Source organism: Carassius auratus, unplaced genomic scaffold (assembly GCF_003368295.1).
Source record: "Carassius auratus strain Wakin unplaced genomic scaffold, ASM336829v1 scaf_tig00011564, whole genome shotgun sequence".
NCBI classification, from domain to species: Eukaryota; Metazoa; Chordata; class Actinopteri; order Cypriniformes; family Cyprinidae; genus Carassius; species Carassius auratus.
The window spans coordinates 3,440-22,897 of record NW_020524217.1 but is presented as its reverse complement, the minus strand read 5'-3'; the positions used below and the strand labels follow the sequence as shown (position 1 = coordinate 22,897).

Sequence of the window (19,458 nt, the reverse complement as noted above, 5' to 3'; positions counted from 1 at the left end):
TGATTCAAATTTCTCATAAGCTTAACTGATTTGGTCTAATGGGAGAAGAATTAATGACTATTTTTGTTTGAAAACTCCAATTAAAATAGCTCAAATAACTAAAATGTGACTAAGACCATTTAGCATTCTCGTCTCAAGATTAACACTAAGACTAAATAAATGATGCCTGTCAAAATTAACATTGCCGTGGCCTAATGGTTAGAGACTTGGAGTTGTAACCCGAAGGTCACAGGTGCCTCGGTGCTGGCAGGAATTGGGGGGTTGAATGAAAAGTTCTCTTCCACTCTAAATACCCATGGCTTGAGCAAAGCACTGAACCCCCAGCGCTGGATATAGCTGCCCACTGCTCCAGGTGTGTTTCACTAGGATGGGTTAAATGCAGAGCACTAATTCTGAGTATGGGTTACCATACTTGGCAAATGTCACAACTTTCACTTTCTTTCACCAGGAGTTTTTAGAGGATGCAACAGTATTTAGGATTTAAAGAGTACCAGTCTTCTTTTATTATTCTAGTAAAATCTAAACTAAACTGCTCAGACAAAAGAAATTAACAACAAATCAGTACTTTACCTCACCCTCTGACTGGCCACACCCACTTTTCTGAAGTTTCTGTGTTGCTTGATCTATGTGTATGACTAAATATGTGCATGTGAGCTGCATTGAAGAATTAGTTTAAAAAAATGTGTGCAATGATCACCCACCAGCAATGTGAAGATGATTTAATTCCTATATTATAATGAGGACATTACAATATAAATATATTTTAATGAGTACATTATTAATTTTGGGTTTAAAAACAACATGCAAAAATCTGAATATTGTATCGGGTCAAGAGTGCCCAAAGTTAACATGAAACCCACACCATTACTGATATTGTTATACAGTTCTGGAGGCGCTTCATAATGCAGACTTGGACCGCCTGCTCTAACTACAGTCAGAAATGGTTCTACAGAATGCAGTGTTTAATAAACCGCTGTTTCACTGAATTCTGCTGAGGTGAAATTCAGTGCAGTCTCATATTGGGATCAATCATATTCTGACTTTATTTTTGACATAAACCCTACTAGCAACCACCCCATGTACTCTAGCAACTGCACTGCAACACCTTAGCAACCATGTTGTGTACTTTTGCAGCCACATAGCAACCAACCAGAACATGTTATCAACTGCATAGCAACCTGCCAAGTGCCCTTGCAACTACATAGCAACTCCCAAGCAATTACCCCACGTACCCTAGCAACTGCATAGCAACACCCCAGCAACTACCCTGCACATATTATCAATATCAAAGCAACCACATCATGTACGTTAGCAACTACATAGCAACAGCAATTTGTTTACCAACTAAATGTGATTCTGTGTGTGTTTTCTAGTGTGAATCATGGAGGAAAATCCAGGATTACAGCAGGACTACAGAAATGTATGTCTAAACACACACACACATACTTGCATCTGTGGTTCATGGGGACTGTCCATAGGCTTAATAGTTTTTATACTGTACAGACTGTATATATATATAATTTTTTTTTCATTAATTTCTAAAAACATTTAACAAACATTTGACCTATAATCTAAACCATTTCTCAAAACTCATTACATTAGTGGGTCAGCAAGTAACACATATAACATATAAAACTTGCATAAACCTCTTTCATGCCTGTGTTCAAAGAAAACACAAGTTTGAGTGTAAAATAAAAAAAAGATAAACTCATGAGATCAACATATTCTCCTCATATTCTAAACAATTTATTAAAACCTTAATACCAACTAGTACATCAAACAACTTCAGTGTCACTATTAAAAGGCTGGTTAAACATTTAGTTAAGTGAAATAAGTGTTTCTGTGGCTCAAGTGGAAGAGCATTGTGTTAGCACCGCAAGGTTGTAGGTTCAATTCCCACAAAAAAAATCTTTTTTTTAAGGTAAAAATAAAGTGTAAATTGCTTTGGATTTTATATATATATATATATATATATATATTTGTGTGTGTGTGTATATATATATGTGTATGTCACTCAGTACGCGCTGAAGGCTCGTTGCAAAATAGCCAATGCGTTTAACAGACCAGAAAAAGAAGATCATCCAATAACCAACAGGTCTGGTGTTTGGGTGCACTTTGGATTCCCTGTAATCTATAATGGTGATGGCAAGAGAGTGGTGGATAAAAAAACAATGGTATGTTGCATCTGCTACATGACAATAGGGTACACCAGCGGAGAAAAAAAAACACCAGCGGGAATACTTGAAACATTAAATAATTTACGCCTACATCACCTTAGTGTGTCAGTATCTAGGAAAAGACGAAAAAAGGAGAAACATACACGCAACAAACTATCCCCGCTGCATTTAGACAGATATTTCTAATGGATTAAAACAGGGCAAAAGACATCACCTTTGCGATTGGTAGGCTTCATTTACGTTATAGCCGCGGATATGAGACCTTATTATTTACCATTCAATCTATCATCATCATTATAGCTTACAGGGAATCCAAAGTGCACCCAAAAACCAGACCTGTTGGTTATTGGAGGATCTTCTATTTCTGGTCTGTTAAATGCATTAGACATTTTGCAACGAGCCTTCAGCGCGTGCTGAGTGAGCGAGCGCCCTAGGGGCCGTTCGCATATCGCGGCTAAAAATGCATGGAAAACGCTAGGCACGTCTTTCTCCTCCTTTCCAAAGCGCTTGGCCAGAAGCACCCCTCAGGCATCTGCCTTTGCTAAGCAACAATGACCTGCTCTCTCCATGAAGACGTGGAAATTTCAGCAAAGGATAAATGGATTTGCTGCTCTAAAAATGGCTTGCAGTAGGCTAGCTCTGCTACTAAATTTATTTCAATATTGCAATCCATATACAACTATGATCAGCTGTTCCTTCATCTTGGCTGAGCTTTCAACGTTGTTACAGGAAAGGATGAAACTGATTGGTTAGTTCTAGTCACATGACCCGCGGGTCAATTTTGCTGTATCTAAAACGTACCGAACCGAAACGTGACATCAGTGTATCGTATCGAACCAAACCGTGAATTTTGTGAACCGTTACACCCCTGATAAATAAATAAATAAATATATATATATATAATATAATATATATATATATATTTTTTTTTGGCCAAGGTTGGAAACCTAGTAAGACTCAATAATAACTTTTCTCTGTAGAACATCAGCATTCTCATATCAGCGAGCAACAGTCTTATAGTTACAGAACTCTTCTGTCATTTTGCATTATTTGGTCAAATGCAACATTTAATTCAATGCCATCTTTTTTTGCTATTGAAGCATAAGATATAAATAGCTTTTTTGTGAAGTAACACTGTCCAACAGTGACAGCAGAAGATAAAGTTACAGTAGGAGACCATGTCTCCATTGAGTTTGTTGAGTTGGTTCTGACCCCTAATAAGTGTGCTGGGTTTGAAGCCACGTGACGAGGCAATACTTCCATCACAGTATTGGATGTGGTAATGATCTGCTAATACTGGTTCACATGAGTAATCATTCTGCATCCACAAATCAGTCTGAATGAGAAAATAATGGCTTTTAATAGGAGCTCTAGTTAGCCGATAGCCTTGTGGGCAGCATGTGGACATATATTTCTGTTGCGCTACAGGCATCTTGAGTTCAAATCCTGGCTCGAGGACCCCTCCCCCCCCACCCCAACTCCGCAGCTCTCTTCTGTCCTGTTTAATTAAAGGCATATACGTCAAACATAAACCATAAAAAAAGCAAACAAACATCTCACTCATTTAGAAATCACCAATTTGTCAAGTCAAAATCAAACTTATGATGGCTTGAAACTAGGGCTGGGACAACGCGTCGAGGTCATCGATGACGTTGATGCAAAAAATAAGTCGACGCAAAATATGCGCATCGATTCGTCGATCTGTTTTTATTTCCCTAAAAACATTTGCAAAACGTTTACCTTATGTGCGCTGAATACACGCGATGGCCGGATCAACATTCTGTCCAAACGTTATATAACCAATCCAGGGGTTTTTCTGCATTGATCTTTTATTTGGCGGCTGTCAAAGCCTTATTTGACTGATCGGTGAGTGATGTAGAATAGAATGACTGCTGCGCCTGACAGGGCGCGTACGAGAGAGAGCCCCGGCTGCGCATTCACATTCTTCAAACAACACAAGCGCTTCTTGCTCTCTCTCTCTCCCTTGTGCATATTAATCAAAATCATTAAACACGATAGAAAAAGTGCGAAACGCCAAAGTTTCACGCGCGCTCGCACACTCACAGTATTCAAACTACACGTCTTGCGCGCGCTCTCTCTCTCTCTCTCGTGCGTATTAACCAAAATCATTAGACACGATAGAAAAAGGGCGGAATGCCAAAATTTCACGTGGAGCATTCTGAGATTTTTTTCTTCTCCATGACAGGCTGCTGGCTCCCACTGTAAATTATTATTTTTTTTTTTGGAAAAGCACTCTCTGTATTAGCTTAAAGCCCTCAAGTTTACATTGGTTACTGTATTCTTTCAATTGCTCTAAACAAGTATTTTGGGTGACCTTTTTTATTGAATGCTAGACATCAAGTTGTTGTTATTTTCATCTGAAAGAAGAACTTTTTTTCAGCAAGCTAGGCCCTATGTGTTCAGTAAGCTTGTTTCAGTAAACTATGTGTTTAAGGCTTCAAGGTTTTATTGAATGCTATCTCTATACAAGTGCAAAGTAATGCATTCTTAGTCAGTCTTTTATTTCGTAATTTTAAGAGCAATAAACATATCTGAATGGAAAAAAACATGAATTCCTTAACATTGCAATATATGTAAATCAACATGTATAAATTGATAGTAGTCAATGAGGAGATAATCGAAATCGAATCGGTCTAAAAAATTAATCGTTAGATTAATCGATGCATCGAAAAAATAATCGCTAGATTAATCGTTTAAAAAAATAATAGTTTATCCCAGCCCTACTTGAAACTAATGATGCGCCAATCTGATATGCAAACACAGGCACGAGTATTGTTCCGATACTGCCATTTTTCTTGAATCGGGTATTTTTCAGAGAGGGCCGATCCAAATCAGAGTTTTTTTTTTTATTGTGCAAATTAATTTGTGTTACTTCTGAAGCCATACTATAGCTTAATGCAGCGGTTCTCAATTCCAGTCCTCAAGCCCTCCTGCTCTGCACGTTTGTACGTTTTTGTTATCACTTCAGAATTTTGTTCTTTTCAAATGTAATTGCCCTGCGAAGTGGACATCACAGGATATTCCGCCATGATTCCAAAGTATAAATGTATAAGTTGTGAAAATGTTGTGCAGCTTAATGTGAGCTACATATGAATATCTAAGTCCTTACATTGAAGTTAAAATTAACTCTTTTCTCTGCTGTGTCTGTCACTCAGTCTTTCAGCCTTTAAACCCTTGTCGCGTTTGGTTATGACTGTCAGTAAAGCTCTCTGGAAGATAATTCTGTGTTCCCATTATTATACTTGATTTATAAATACATGTCTATGAATTTGCAAAAAGTACTTTAAATTACCAGAGTTTATTGTTGTGTTTTTACTTGCTATTTGGTGTCTTTGAGAACAAAACGAAAAGACTATAAATTGTTTTTAAGATTAACATTTTAACATTAATTGCACAGTAACTGAAATTGTAAACTGTTAAAAGAAAGGCTCAATAACTTGCACATATACTCTACACATCAATGTCTATTCTCTATGTACTTTGCACTTCACTTTTTAATATGAAGGGCTTACAGTGTGTGCATCTGGTTTACAGAATGTCGTGCTTCAGTCGGATACACACATTGTAAAAAATTCATGCTGCACTTTGTGTTGTCCTATTGTAACGTATGTTGTTGCCTTATTAAAAAAAAGCAATACATTTAAAATAAACGTATTTTAATTTGATAGTATACACTTCTATTTAAACACATTCATGAATGTTTTTAATGAATGTATTTTATAATACAAATACCATGAGTAACATTATACCATATTTAGTGCAACACTTTTATTTGTTCCACACAAAATAGTTTTTTCAATAAATTTTTGAATTTCTAAAATTATTGTGCACTGATTCTTCTAGAATAACTTTTGCTGCCATGATGACTGATGAATGAACAAAAGTTGACTATTAAAAGAACAGTTGAACATCAGTTCACAAATAAAACATTGTGTAAATTGATGAGATGTATTAGGGCTGGGCAATATGCCAAAAAATGTATTACAATAAAATTGTTCACATCAGTCAATCGATAATTATCGATAATTATCACAATTAATTTCAAATCTGTATTTCTTTTGAGTTTAAATGCATTTTTGCTCCTAAATGTTTGCAGTGCAGTCTGCAATATAAATAATATAAAATTTTCTCGTCTTTGAGAAATGTAAATTTGACAGTAGCTTGAGTTTGGATGCAGATGTAAGTCTGTTATGAAGTTTAAGAATTCATGTTAAACACATTTAGCTATGGCTTGGTCAGAAGGTTATAATGACAGCAATAGTTGAGCGGGATTTTACAGTCTAGTTCTCAAGGAGTTTGTCTGTTTGTCAGTCTTTTACTGATTATTTTCAGGTTAAAGCATGATTTAAACAGATGCAACACATTCACACGCAATCGCTTTCGCAATAATGCATTCAAACTAACGTAATCTTACAGTGCTACATTATCAGTATCTGATTTTGAATGATTTTGAAATCTTTAAGAACTTTATCGATCTGTTTACTGAACAAACAGCGCTGTAACATAACCCATTAAAAAATGCATGCCAGGTCTACACCAGACACGAGTGGCGCGATCCAACAAAAAACAACAGAACCCAGTGATTTTTTTCTACACTGGACACGATAGTATTAACAAAAAATAAAAAAAATAAATAAAAAAATAAATAAAGGTCTTTCCAGTATTAAGGTGTTGCCAGAGGTGGCGCCAGAGGTGGCTCTCAACCGAAATCAAACCGGCCATGGAACAGCCCACTGTACGAGCGGTATGCTTGGTAGCACGTAGCGCCAAATCCGTTGCTCTACGCAGTTCTTTTTTTTGCCTCTGGCGTGATGCCCTCCCCTTCGTCAAGTTCCTTCAATAGCTCCGCTTGGTAGGCCTGAAGAACCGCCATAGAGTGGAGCGAAGCAGCCGCCTGGCCAGCAGCCATGTAGGATTTCCCCACCAGGCTAGACATGACTCGACACGCCTCCGAAGGAAGAAGGGGGCGAATCTTTCATGCCACGGCCGAATTAGGCGCGAGGTTTTCGGTGAGAGTCTCTTTCACCGGGGGCATTGTTGTGTAGCCATTGTTCACCATATCAGAAACGGTGGTTAAAAACTACTTAAAAAACGGTCGTCCAGCTTAGAAGAAGGTTGGGCCTCGGCCTTCTCAACCTCCCAGTCTACCCCAATTTACCCACTGCACAAGAAACCACGTCCAACAGCTCACTGTAGGAGGGGGAAACACGCCTCTCCTGTCCGCTAGGAGGGAGAGGGCTAGTGTCGGCCGCAAAGTCCTCAGACCCCGAGGCCGCGGTGGATAGAACGTCGTCATCATAGCATCCACAACCGAAGGAGATGGCGGTGCATGCCTCCGGGGTGGAATGTAAATCCTCATTAGAGAAGACGACAGGCTCAATATAACTTTTATTCTGCAGCAGGGTAGGGGAGAGCAAGCGATGTGGAGAATATTCCAGCGCTGCGCTGTCCACGAAATCCATGTCGCAAGTGTCACCCCAAGCTATCGCCTCGTGCGGTGCCTCGGCAGTCGCAGAGGTGACATGAAGGGTTAGACTCGAGGGCGACATCGGAAAATAAAAGCGGCAGCATTTTGAACAAGCAGAAGACGAGAGAATAGAGACTGAAACTTTCAAGTACAATACATTAAAGTAATCTAATCTGGATAAAATAATAGCATGTATTACAGTTTCCATGGGAGGAAAAAAATAGTCAAGCCTAGAATATGAATTATGGGAATGTGAATAAAATGTGTACATGCATACATCTATCCAACCAGTATCTGCGCATAAATTATAATAATAAGGGGGTCAGAAAAGTTACTAAATCTCGTGGCAAAGTCGCCAAGTTGGCAACACTGAGTGGGCCATATGTGTCCAGGGGCTGTAGATTGTCCACCTCGGATATATAGGAGGATGACAGTGATGCATCAGCCAAATTGATATGGGAAAGAATTTGAACAATTTGACATTTGAGCTATGACAACTAAATAAACAAATTAGCACTAAAGGGCTAATATAGCTTCATATTTATTCTTAAAAAACCACACACCAAGTAAATTACCACTTATATCGTTTTACATTAATATTTATTAATTATTTATTTATGAAACATTAACCATTTCTAAGAATACTAAATTATTCTAACAAGGTGTTTTTGGCAAATTAGCTGAATAACCAGAATCCAAGAGAATCAACTGAAAGCTACTTTTGAATTATAATAACTATTACATTTAAACCTAAATTATGTGCCAATTCTTAGGGGTCTAATTTTATAATTTCACTTATAAATAAATTATTGTTTACTTCACAAGTCTGAAAATATTAATGCGTTCACAGATCCCTACTTTTCAAATACACAATGTCAAAAACAATGTCAAAATACAGTTACAGATTTTTAAGTGACACAAAACTAAATCAACCTCAAAACAGTTTCAACTGACTTAATTCATAAACATTGATAATGAGATTAAATGACAAAAATGATGTCTATGATAAAAAAAAAAATTAGGGTGAGAGTGAAGTGTCATCTTGTCCCGTCTTACCCTACATGTGTTATGAACATAAGCTTATATGTATTTGTCAGTTAACCATAATCAAAATAATAAAATAAAAAAAAAATAATTGTTCAGCTGGTCTGATCGTTGACAAATCTCTGCATAAAGTTGACAAACTCTGAATCATTAAGGTTTGTTTTATTGTTGTTGTTTTTTATGAGTGTTATTTTTAGCGCAGCCTTTCAACTCATGGGGAATATTATAGTTTAAAAATACTGTATATTCCAAATAAACCATGTGCGTCACTATTTTAGGCTTTAATCTCATAAATAAAGGCTGTGCCTTAATCTTAATATGTTATTTTGTGACAAACATTAATATATACACATATGTATCAGACATGTTCACAAGTTCCAAATCTTTTATTCTATTTTCAATAATAGTTTTTTTTTTCAGCTAGTAACTGTAATTATTAACATATGAGTCTAAATCGAGTGCATATGCTACACAGTGGAAGAAAACAGAAAACTGATTTGGCAACAAAACCATGGTGCCACGGCTGCCTCTCTGTCAATTTTCTGGAATTAAACTCCTATACAGTAGGTGGACATCCAGATTTGTTCACAAATGTTCACTTCTTGTGTGCCGCTATGATGGGCGCTCTGTGCAAACTTTGCTGTTTTTCGTGTTATTTTGTGTTATTTGTGTTACTTAGGATACTTATTTTTGATCAGACAGTACAGACTCTAATACAGTATGATCGACAAACACTACTGGATATGCGATCTAATTTAAACTTCGATTCGGAAACAAGCAAGAGCAGCAGTACACTGGCATATTTTTTGCTCATTATGATTTTTTTTCCCATCATGCAACATCACAAATATAGAAATGTTTGGATTTCTCCCAAATGAGAGAGATAAGCCCAACCTTACCTTACGTTTCGCTTAAAATTATTTGTAACTATTTTTTTGTTGTTTTTATAAGCCTATTATACACTGCAATTATATTTATCCATTAGAATTATATATATAATTAATTATTGTTTTGTTCTGATAAATTTGTTAAATTTTGCTGTCACATTTTATACAGGAATTGTATAAAAGTCAAAATATATTGTTAGTTTTATGCTAACATGCAATCAAGGTCTTTGGATACTATGCAAGATTCAAGTTCATTTAGGATATTTAACATGCACTGTGACATTTTACCAATTCAACTTATAAACTGCTTGAGATTTTAAAGTCAGTTTAATATTACTGAAATTCAAGTTGAATATGGTATTAAAAAAAGGTTTTAATTGCTTTAATTATTTCTATTAATTAATAATATGTTATCATGACTTTTTCATCATATTATTTTTTACGAGCTGTATAACCCTGAATCAGTAAACAGAACTAACAAATATTGCTACAAGTGTGACTGCATCATATAATAATTATTAATGAATAATATTAATAATGTTCATCGTCTGGCTGACTGTCTTTTCTAAAAATCCTGTCATACGTGAAAAAACTGACAGTCACCATTTACAAGCTATTACTAAATATTGTAGAAACATAATTTTATGTAAAGTTGCTTTGTAATGATTTGTATTGTAAAAAGCACTATACAAATAAACTTGAATTGAATTTAATTGAATATTTGTTTTCCACTTCAGAAACCATGCACCTACTTTTTTTTCTATTTTTAATGTATTAATCGCTCACATAGGGGAAGTCGTGGCCTAATGTACAGCTCTCTCTCCACCTTCAAAACCATGACTTAGGTGCCCTTGAGCAAGGCACTGAACCCCCAACTGCTCCCCGGGCGCCGCAGCATAAATGGCTGCCCACTGCTCCGGGTGTGTGCTCACAGTGTGTGTGTGTTCACTGCTCTGTGTGTGTGCGCTTCGGATGGGTTAAATGCAGAGCACAAATTCTGAGTATGGGTCACCATACTTGGCTGAATGTCACGTCACTTTCACTTTCACTCACAGCTCTAACAAATTTTTTATTATTATTTTTTATTTCTTTTTGAGGAACATGCCAATGTCAGGGGAGTCACATCATCATTAGAGTTGCAAATTAACTCAGAAATGGAAAATAAGGGCTAATTTTATTCTTTATTTATAATCTTTATTCTTGAAGAAAATAGATATTTATTCTTTATGAAAATAAGGGTAGGAATAAGGGACGATCCAAATATTTGTAATGTAATGATTTGTAACCTATAGGCCTGCAGTTAAAAAGTTTTCATATTTGTTTTGATTCACCCATTTACATAGGCTACAATTATTCTAAAAATAAAAGTAAATAATTACATAAAACATGCCATCGGCCTGAATTAATTTTAACATTATAGAATTGGGATAGTAATTTAGGAGATGAAAATACAGTGAAATTACAAATGGCATGGGATTTTAAAGCATAACAACTAAAGGTCTATGAAACGTTAGTCAATAAAGCATTTTTTTAAACAATGTTACGTAAAGATTTGAACTAAAATATTATTTCAACCATATAGCCTGTGAATAAATAAAATGCATACTTTTCAATGAAATATTTTGACAGAGGGAGTGTCAGCCAAAAAGTTAAGTTAACAAGTAATTTGTGGATTAATGCTTATTGTAGACACAAACCATTTCAAACGATTCAGTTCGATTTGGTGAACTGGTTCAACCGGTTCACTAAGAAGAAATGGTCAAATCAAGCCATTCGTTCACAAACCATATATCACTACTCATCAGTGAGTTGAGAAGCTCCTACAGGACCAAAGAATTTCTCTACAGCTGTCATAACGTCATCAACTGTACATAAAGACTAAATGTAACTAAATGAGCCTATGGACATTGCCATGCGATATTTCACATCTGACTGCAACACCCCGCAGCGCGTGTATAAAAGGCAGCAGGTGCACCACATTAATCCATATTTTCACTAAGGAACCGAGCTGGTGACCCAGCAGCTCAGCGGTGGTACAGCTACTGTGCCGAAGGGACATGACCTCTGCATTCCCTCCTTCAGGGAATGGGGGTTACATATACATAACCAAGACTCTCACGTTGGTGATGACCAATGAATTGGGATCCCTACCAAAGCACAACAGGTGCTGCCCCCTCCAGTGCTCTGAGTAAGCCCCTTGACCCTTCCTATGAGGTGCAATATGTAGTCTGCCTGGGGAAACACGGCCCTAGTAACTGTATCCTTGACATACACACATGGTATAACAACAGGGTCACTCTTTTAGGCACTAGCAATACACCAGATCTCAAGGAATTCATTGGCTGAAAGGCCTAGTGCCTGATGTTCTGCCACGTCTGGCCCCCGGAGTGCTGGAGGACTCAGCGTTGCACTGTCAGCTGGATCAAACTCAAGGCATGATTCACTAACTGAAAATGGCTGCAGGTTCCCCAACCTCTTGATCGAGGCGCACGAAGTCATGAATAGTACATGAGGGTACAAAGGCTTGAATGGGGCAGCTTGTAGGGCTCTCAGCACCAAACCCAAATACCAAGAGGGTAGGGAGGGTGACCTAGGAGGATTTAACCTCCTGGCCCCCTTAAGGAACCGGCAAGGAGAAAAGCACGGCACTGATCGAACATTTCCAGGGGTCCTCGTGATGAGAGTAAAATCATTCAATAAACTGGTTCCACTTTAGAGCACAGGCTCATCTTGTGGAAGGGGCACATGCTGAATTGATAGTGAAGTGCTACCTCCCTGGGTAGGTCACCTAGAATCTCTGTGTCCCATCCAGAGACCACACGTGGAGCTTCCTCAGGTCCGGATGCGGGTGCCAGAGGGTGCCCCATCTCTGAGAAAGCAGATCCTTCCTCAGATGATTTGGCCAGGGAGGGGCTGTCGGAAGGAGCATGAGTTTTTCGGGAACCAGAGATCTGGCCCAAGATCTGGCCACGGGTTGAAAGTTTTGGTATTTGGTAAAGACGCGATGCTACTGGGACCGCCCAAAGGATTGATATGCCCAACTCTTGAATGCAAATCGCAGAAATGGCCTGTATCGCAGGAGGATTGAGACATGAAAGTATACATCATTCAGGTCGATTCCTGCAAACCAGTCTAGGGGAACCATGTATTTCAAAATGCACTTCTGCATCAACATCTTGAACAACAGCTTGTGAAGTGCATGGTTAAGCAGATCAAGGATCGGTTGTAAACCCACCGCATTTCTTAGGCACGATGAAGTAAGGGCTGTAGAACCCTGTGAAGGACTGCGATTTTAGCATGCAAGACAGGGGCATCAACAGCCTTGACTGATGTGAACCTGATGCCCCTGAACTTGGGGGGACACCAGGTGAACTGAATCTCATAGTCGAGTCTGATGGTCCTCAAGAGCCACTGAGATGGACTAGGAAGAACTAACCAGGCTCAGAGAGACCGTGCCAGTGGAACAAACGGAACTGCTTACGTACACACAGTGGGTCAGCATGGTAGGACACAGGGACCCACCCCAGGGCCTGTGACAGCAGAGGGTGGAGTCAGGTGTGAAGTGTGACACACACCTGATTCCTCCTCCTGCGGAAGAAAATGTAGGAGCCCGGCTTAAGGCTTGTGACAGCCTTGCGTGTGATGACATGAAGGGGGGACTCGAGTGCTACAGCCCTTACCTGGTTTCAAAACTGGTCAGTAGAGGGGTGCTCTTGGGCAACCCACTGCTGCCCACTGACAAGAGAGGAGGGAAGTGATCTCGTGATGCATGGTTCATGACTCTCTTCCTCTTGAGACCGAGGAAACTGCTCTTTTATTGAAGTTTTGCATACCTCTGGCTGCAGGTCCGGGGGAGGGAGTGGTGTGGTCACTATCTCCCGATGAGCAATCTCCTCCATGTCCGGAGTGCCGGTCTCAGGGCCTCTTGCACTAACGGCACACTATGTTTAATTGCCTCAGTCTTCTTTGCTGCTGAGAACTGCTGGATAAAGCTTTCAACAGCATCGCCCTCACCATAATCCTCAAATCACCTCTGACTTCATGGGACGCAGTGGCGCACTGGGTGCTGGATCGCGGCAGAGGGACTCCGCCTCACTTGATGTAATGGAGTCTTTTATGCAACTCCATGATGTTCATGTCCCTTACAAAGAAAATATGCACCATCCACGAATGTTTACTCAGCGTGCTGAATGCCCAGACATGTGAGGCAGCAATCGTGACCATCCTGTGGCTCCAGGAAACAACTACATCCAGAAACACACAGGTGATAAGACATCTTTAAAAAGACGTGATCACCCGTGTTGCTCTTTTAGAGATTGCTCTTAGGTGCTGGAGTTGGCCCCCGCACACTCCAAGTCTGACTGTCTCCACAAATTATATATACTCATCTTTTGCAATCATTTGAAGAGGGGAGAGCAGTAGTGATACACCAACGCTTGGCTCTGAAGTGAAAATATTAATTAATGTGGTGAACCTGCTGCCTTTTATACACATGCTGCAGGATGTGGTAGCCAGATGGGAATTATTTATTCACACAATCGAAGTGGATTGGTCTCTCTATCAAGAACTCAATTCACTTGAGATATTTTATGAAGGATTCAACTATGCAATGTCTTCTATTGATGATTGAATTGTCTAAATATGAGGTCTCACACCTACACACACACACACACACACACACAGCTGTAGTGATTGTTGTTGTAATTAATCTCACTGTTCTTGTGTTTAGATGCCTGTTTTCTCACACTGGATCCAAACACAGCACACACTGAACTCATTCTGTCTGAGGAGAACAGAAAGGTGACAGATGTGAGACAGAAAAAGCTGTATCCTGATCACTCAGACAGATTTGATGAGTGTCCTCAAGTGTTGTGTAAAGAGAGTGTGTGTGGGCGCTGTTATTGGGAGACTGAGTGGAGTGGATGTGTGTTTATATCAGTGTCATATAAGAGCATCACCAGGAAGGGACGGGGTGTTGAGTGTTGGTTTGGATTTAACGATCAGTCCTGGAGTTTGTTTTGCTCTCCCATCAGTTACTCATTCATACACAATAACATAGTGACTGTTCTCCCTGTGAAGTCCATTGGCAGTAGAATAGGAGTGTATGTGGATCACAGAGCAGGAACTCTGTCCTTCTACAGCGTCTCCAGAAACACAATGAGCCTCATCCACACAGTCCAGACCACATTCACTCAGCCGCTCTATCCTGGGTTTAGGGTTTATTCTACTGGATCATCAGTGAAACTGTGTTGATGAATCAGAAGTGACTCATGAAAGATTCTTCCCATCATGTTTTGAGCTGAATGATAAATCAGTAACAGTGAGATGTTATTGTCTCTTCATGACATTAATACTACAGCTGAATGAATGTCTATCACTGAAATAACAGAATAAATGTGTCAGAAATCCTCCTAATGACAGAGAGATCAATGTGTGTGTGTGAATGTGTGTGTGATAGAGACAGTGTATCTACATTTATTTTTATAGTGTCATATCAATCATTTGTATTATTTCTTTCAAAAATGTCCTTTTAATTGAAAAGTTCTTCATTAATCGTGTTTGTGAAATTTAATAAATTTTTCTCTTGATTTTGTGAAGAAATAAAATGCAATGATAAATCAATTTGAGAATCGATTTGAATTCATTTTTGTATCATACATATAATTGATTCCTCACAAGACTGAAATCAACTTCAAGAGTTTCTGACATTATAAAATTTGACATTAATCATAGCGTTTAATAAAATACATAAATTGATAGTAATAGCAACCACAATATGATCTTTTTTATTATTTGAATAATAATATAGTAAAGAAATATGATTACAATAATACTGCACTCTTAAATAATGTATGCATGTTTTATTAATAATAATAATAATAATAATGATGAATATCAATTTAATTTGTATTTTAATTTATACCAGTTAAATGAATAAAAAAACATAAGAATATTATTGCTCTTAAAAAAGTCAGCATTTATAATGAAATAAAATGATTTTTAATAAAATGATTAATAAAAATGAAGATGATGATGATAATAATTAAAATAATAACTTTATTTTACTGCAATCATTTTCAATGGTTTTAACAATGTTAAAACATTTACAAACTATGTTTAACATTTAAATAATACTACAACAAAGATATTATCATTATTTATTCTTTGTTATATAATTGTTATAAAAAGAATATTACCATTACTTTTTTATTGTCATTAGTAATAAATACTCCCTTTTTATTTTACAGGACAATTGGATTATTGCAATCATAATATATTTCTTTGCTCCTCAGTTATAATTAAAATAACAATAAAATGTTATAATATAAAATAATATAAAATATTTAGGTTATTTACATGTGTATATTATTATTATTATTAAATACTGACATTTAGTTTATAGTGGAATAGTAAGATTTTGTTATTTATTAAAGGTAAAACTGCTGCTGGTTAAAATTGTAAGACTTCTGTACAATATGATTACTGCATCAGTATCCATTTTTAGTGGTTTGCTTAACTTGTTAGCCAGCACCCCCCATTATGGGACTCACAGCTGAAAGTGCTCTACCTAACTTATAATTGTAACAGTTTCCTACTTCAGTATGTTACAAACATAATTTTGGTGTCATAAATCATAACATAAATTTGATAATGCTCAAAAATATTAAGTTATAGACACTGAAGTGCCTTGAATTTTTTTTTTACCACACTTAAGTTATTCCATAACGGACACAAACAGTTCTGTCGCTGAAGAACTGAAACGTAAACAAAGGAATTATGATCCATTTTTACAACGTTATTGCTTCGTTGGACTAAACGTGCTTCATGAGATGTCGTTCAGTGGACCCTTACCTTTCTAACAAAACCGGGATTTACAGCTGTGGATGTGTTTATGACTCGTTATTAAGACGGATCTGGTATGTACAGCGTTTCTTTTGTTCATGTTTTTTATGTGTACTGCTTACCCAAATGTAGCAAATACAGTCTTTATAAGCTTTCCATTGAAAAACAGCGATTTGTTGTCGATTCTTGAGGCTTAGATCTTTATAATGATACATAGGTTGTCAAGATTAAGTTTGTCCCATTTCATTTAATCTATTCGTAAAAACACTGACACATGCGAGTTGATCAAATGTATTCAAACAGCCACAAAATACTGCCTACTCTTCACCCACAGATCTAATGCATAAACACAATGGCAAGCATCTTTCCAGATGGGATGTAAACTTCGTCAGCTGAAGTAGTAAAATCAGTTTGAAGATGAAAATTGTACAAAGCACAATATTCTCCACCAATCCTCACTTCTAACATGCATCCTCAGCGTTAAGTGATGTTTTGTAGAAAGCTGTTGCTCTCCTTATGTTTTTTCATTGTCTCATTTCACATTTATCTTGACATTGTGTGAATGTGTTAATACATTGGATAAAAAGATCACAAAAAATGCATTCACCTGCCCATTGATCCCCACCCCCCATGGAAAAAAATGGGGACAGAGTGGTTGAAAGTGGGAAAAGCGATGGTCATTCAATTTGTGATTTGATCAGCCTTCTCTCTGGTGTTATAACATGATTGTAAACAATGTTTCCTGTCTGTGAAAATTTCAACAATTCGACAAATTACATAAAACTGTTCTTTTATTTGTGAAAACTCATGTGGTACTTAAGTGCTGCTTTATTTTTGAAACTCTTTCCGCAGTGACCACATGTAAACGGTTTCTCTCCAGTGTGAAGTCTCATGTGCCTATTAAGGCTTCCCTTCATATTGAAACATTTACCACATTTTTGGCAGATGAAAGGCTTCTCTCCTGTGTGAGTTCTTATGTGGTCTTCAAAGTGTCTTTTGTTATTGAAACTCTTTCAGCACTGAGTGCATGTGTAGGGTTGATCTCCAGAGTGAATTCTCAAGTGGTTTTCAAAGTGTCGTTTTTGACTGAGACTCTTTCCACACAAAGGGCATATGTAGGGTTTCTCTCTATGAGTTCTCAAATGGACTTCAAGATTTCCACACTGTTGGCACATGTAAGGCTGCTCTCCATTGTGAATTCTCATGTGTTGGTTAAAGCTTCCTTTTTGACTGAAACTTATACCACACTGTTGGCAGATGAAAAGACTCTCTTCACTGTGAACTATGATATGGCAGTTAAGACTACTTTTCTGGTTGAAACTTTTTCCACACTGTTTTTAGGAATAAGGCTTCTCTCCAGTGTGAATACTCATGTGGTCTCCAAGGTTTCCAGAATGAGTGAAACTCTTTCCACACTGAGGGCATATGAATGGCCTCTCTCCAGTGTGAATTCTAATGTGGCTTTTAAGAATTACTTTTTGACTGAAACACTTTCCACACTGACGGCAGTTTCAGACTAATTCTGGTCTTTTGATCCATTTTTCTTGAGGAACTTATTTCAGTCTGTGAGCAACTAAAATATGTTTCTCCAGTTAAATAATCATGTTGATTCTTATATTGATCTCTTTCTTCCATTTCAATCAGTTCTTGACTCTCATCTTTCAGCACCGTCAGGTCTAGGGTGAGAAAATTAGAGATAATTGAGATGCAGTTTGAACAATGTTTGTGTACATGACTATCCAGTGGTGGTGGGCAAGAAGGCAGAGAGCTAAAGAGAAAGGTCAAAGCAATGCAAAAACTCACAATGAATGGTGAACCCCAGACATTTTGGGCAATTTAGAAATCATGGATGGACATTTTCTTTTAGGTCCGAAGAGTGTATGGGAAAAAGAGGATGAATAGTCACCCTATTGTACAGGCACAGGCCTCTTCTGGAAATGACAAACTTCTTATTGTAGTTACATTACCTACTTTTGCCATCTGATTGTGGCTACATCTCTCTTTTAGTTCTATTAGATCAGTGGTGTAATTATGTCCATGCATGTATAGGCTTATGCTTTCCCAGGGCTGTTTTTGTCATGGTATCAGAGAGTAAGGCGTGGATTCAAATTCAGGAGAAAAATTGACAACAGTTTAGAATAGGTAACACTCGTTAACTATTAACTATGACATTTCTATCAATAATGTCTTAATCTGCTGCTTATTAATAGTTAGTAAGGTAGTTGTTAGGTTTAGGTATTGTGTAAGATTAGGGATGAAGAATAAGGTCAAGTAGAATAAGGCATTAATATGTTCTTAATTAGCACTAATACATGGCTAATATTCTAGTAATATGCATACTAATAAGCAATTGATAAGTGTTATATTAAAGCGTTACCGCAAAAATTATAATTTTTAATAAAAAAATGAAATAAAACAAACAAAAACTACCCTTGGGGGGAAAAAGGCAGGCAGGCAGGCTTGAAAAAAAGCACAACAATGCAAGGCAGGAATATGGCAGCAATACGGGTAAATAACTCTGAATTAAAATAATGGACCAGGGGGAGATATGTTGGGTCAGGTCTGTGTGGCAGAAGAGGGCCTAAAGCCAAGAGGTAGACCAGAAAATTCTGGGAGAGCAGTAAGCAAGGGTGGAGCGTAAGCCCACTAGTTGAAGAGTGTGGAGCTCAATCCCACCAGAGCCGCTGAGTGATAGCTGAAGTTCTCCACGGTGGTGCAGAAGACCACCCCAGCAGAGCAGGCATGACCGAAGATCCCTATGGTGGAGTGCATGACCACCACAGCAAATAGACGGAACAGAGGGCTACAATGTTGGATCAAGCGGAGCTGGAAACCACCAGGTTTCTTGAGTGGACACAGAGGGCTCCCAGACTGAAATAGGTTCTTGATTGGATTCTGAGTGCTCCCGGACAGGAGTGGGTTCTGGAGTGGACTCTGAGGGCTCCCAGACTGGACGGATTCTGAGATATCTGGAATGCGTTCTGGATCTGCCATACTAAAAGCCAGTCTCAAAAGCATT

The 19,458-nt window shown here is 37.9% G+C and overlaps 1 protein-coding gene and 1 pseudogene across 1 annotated transcript in view; one reads left to right on the top strand and one right to left on the bottom strand.

Moving 5' to 3' along the window:
- LOC113073182 (NACHT, LRR and PYD domains-containing protein 3-like) overlaps positions 1-15,118 on the top strand; it is a 71,364-nt gene extending 56,246 nt beyond the window's left edge. The window contains exons 9-10 of the mRNA XM_026246060.1: positions 1,374-1,420; positions 14,326-15,118. Of these exons, the coding sequence (XP_026101845.1) occupies positions 1,374-1,420; positions 14,326-14,849 (571 nt within the window). The 3' untranslated portion in view covers positions 14,850-15,118. The remainder of the gene's footprint in view (positions 1-1,373; positions 1,421-14,325) is intronic.
- A 1,494-nt stretch (positions 15,119-16,612) lies between these two features.
- On the bottom strand, positions 16,613-17,947 carry LOC113073184 (gastrula zinc finger protein XlCGF57.1-like; annotated as a pseudogene).
- Between the last annotated feature and the right edge of the window lie 1,511 nt (positions 17,948-19,458).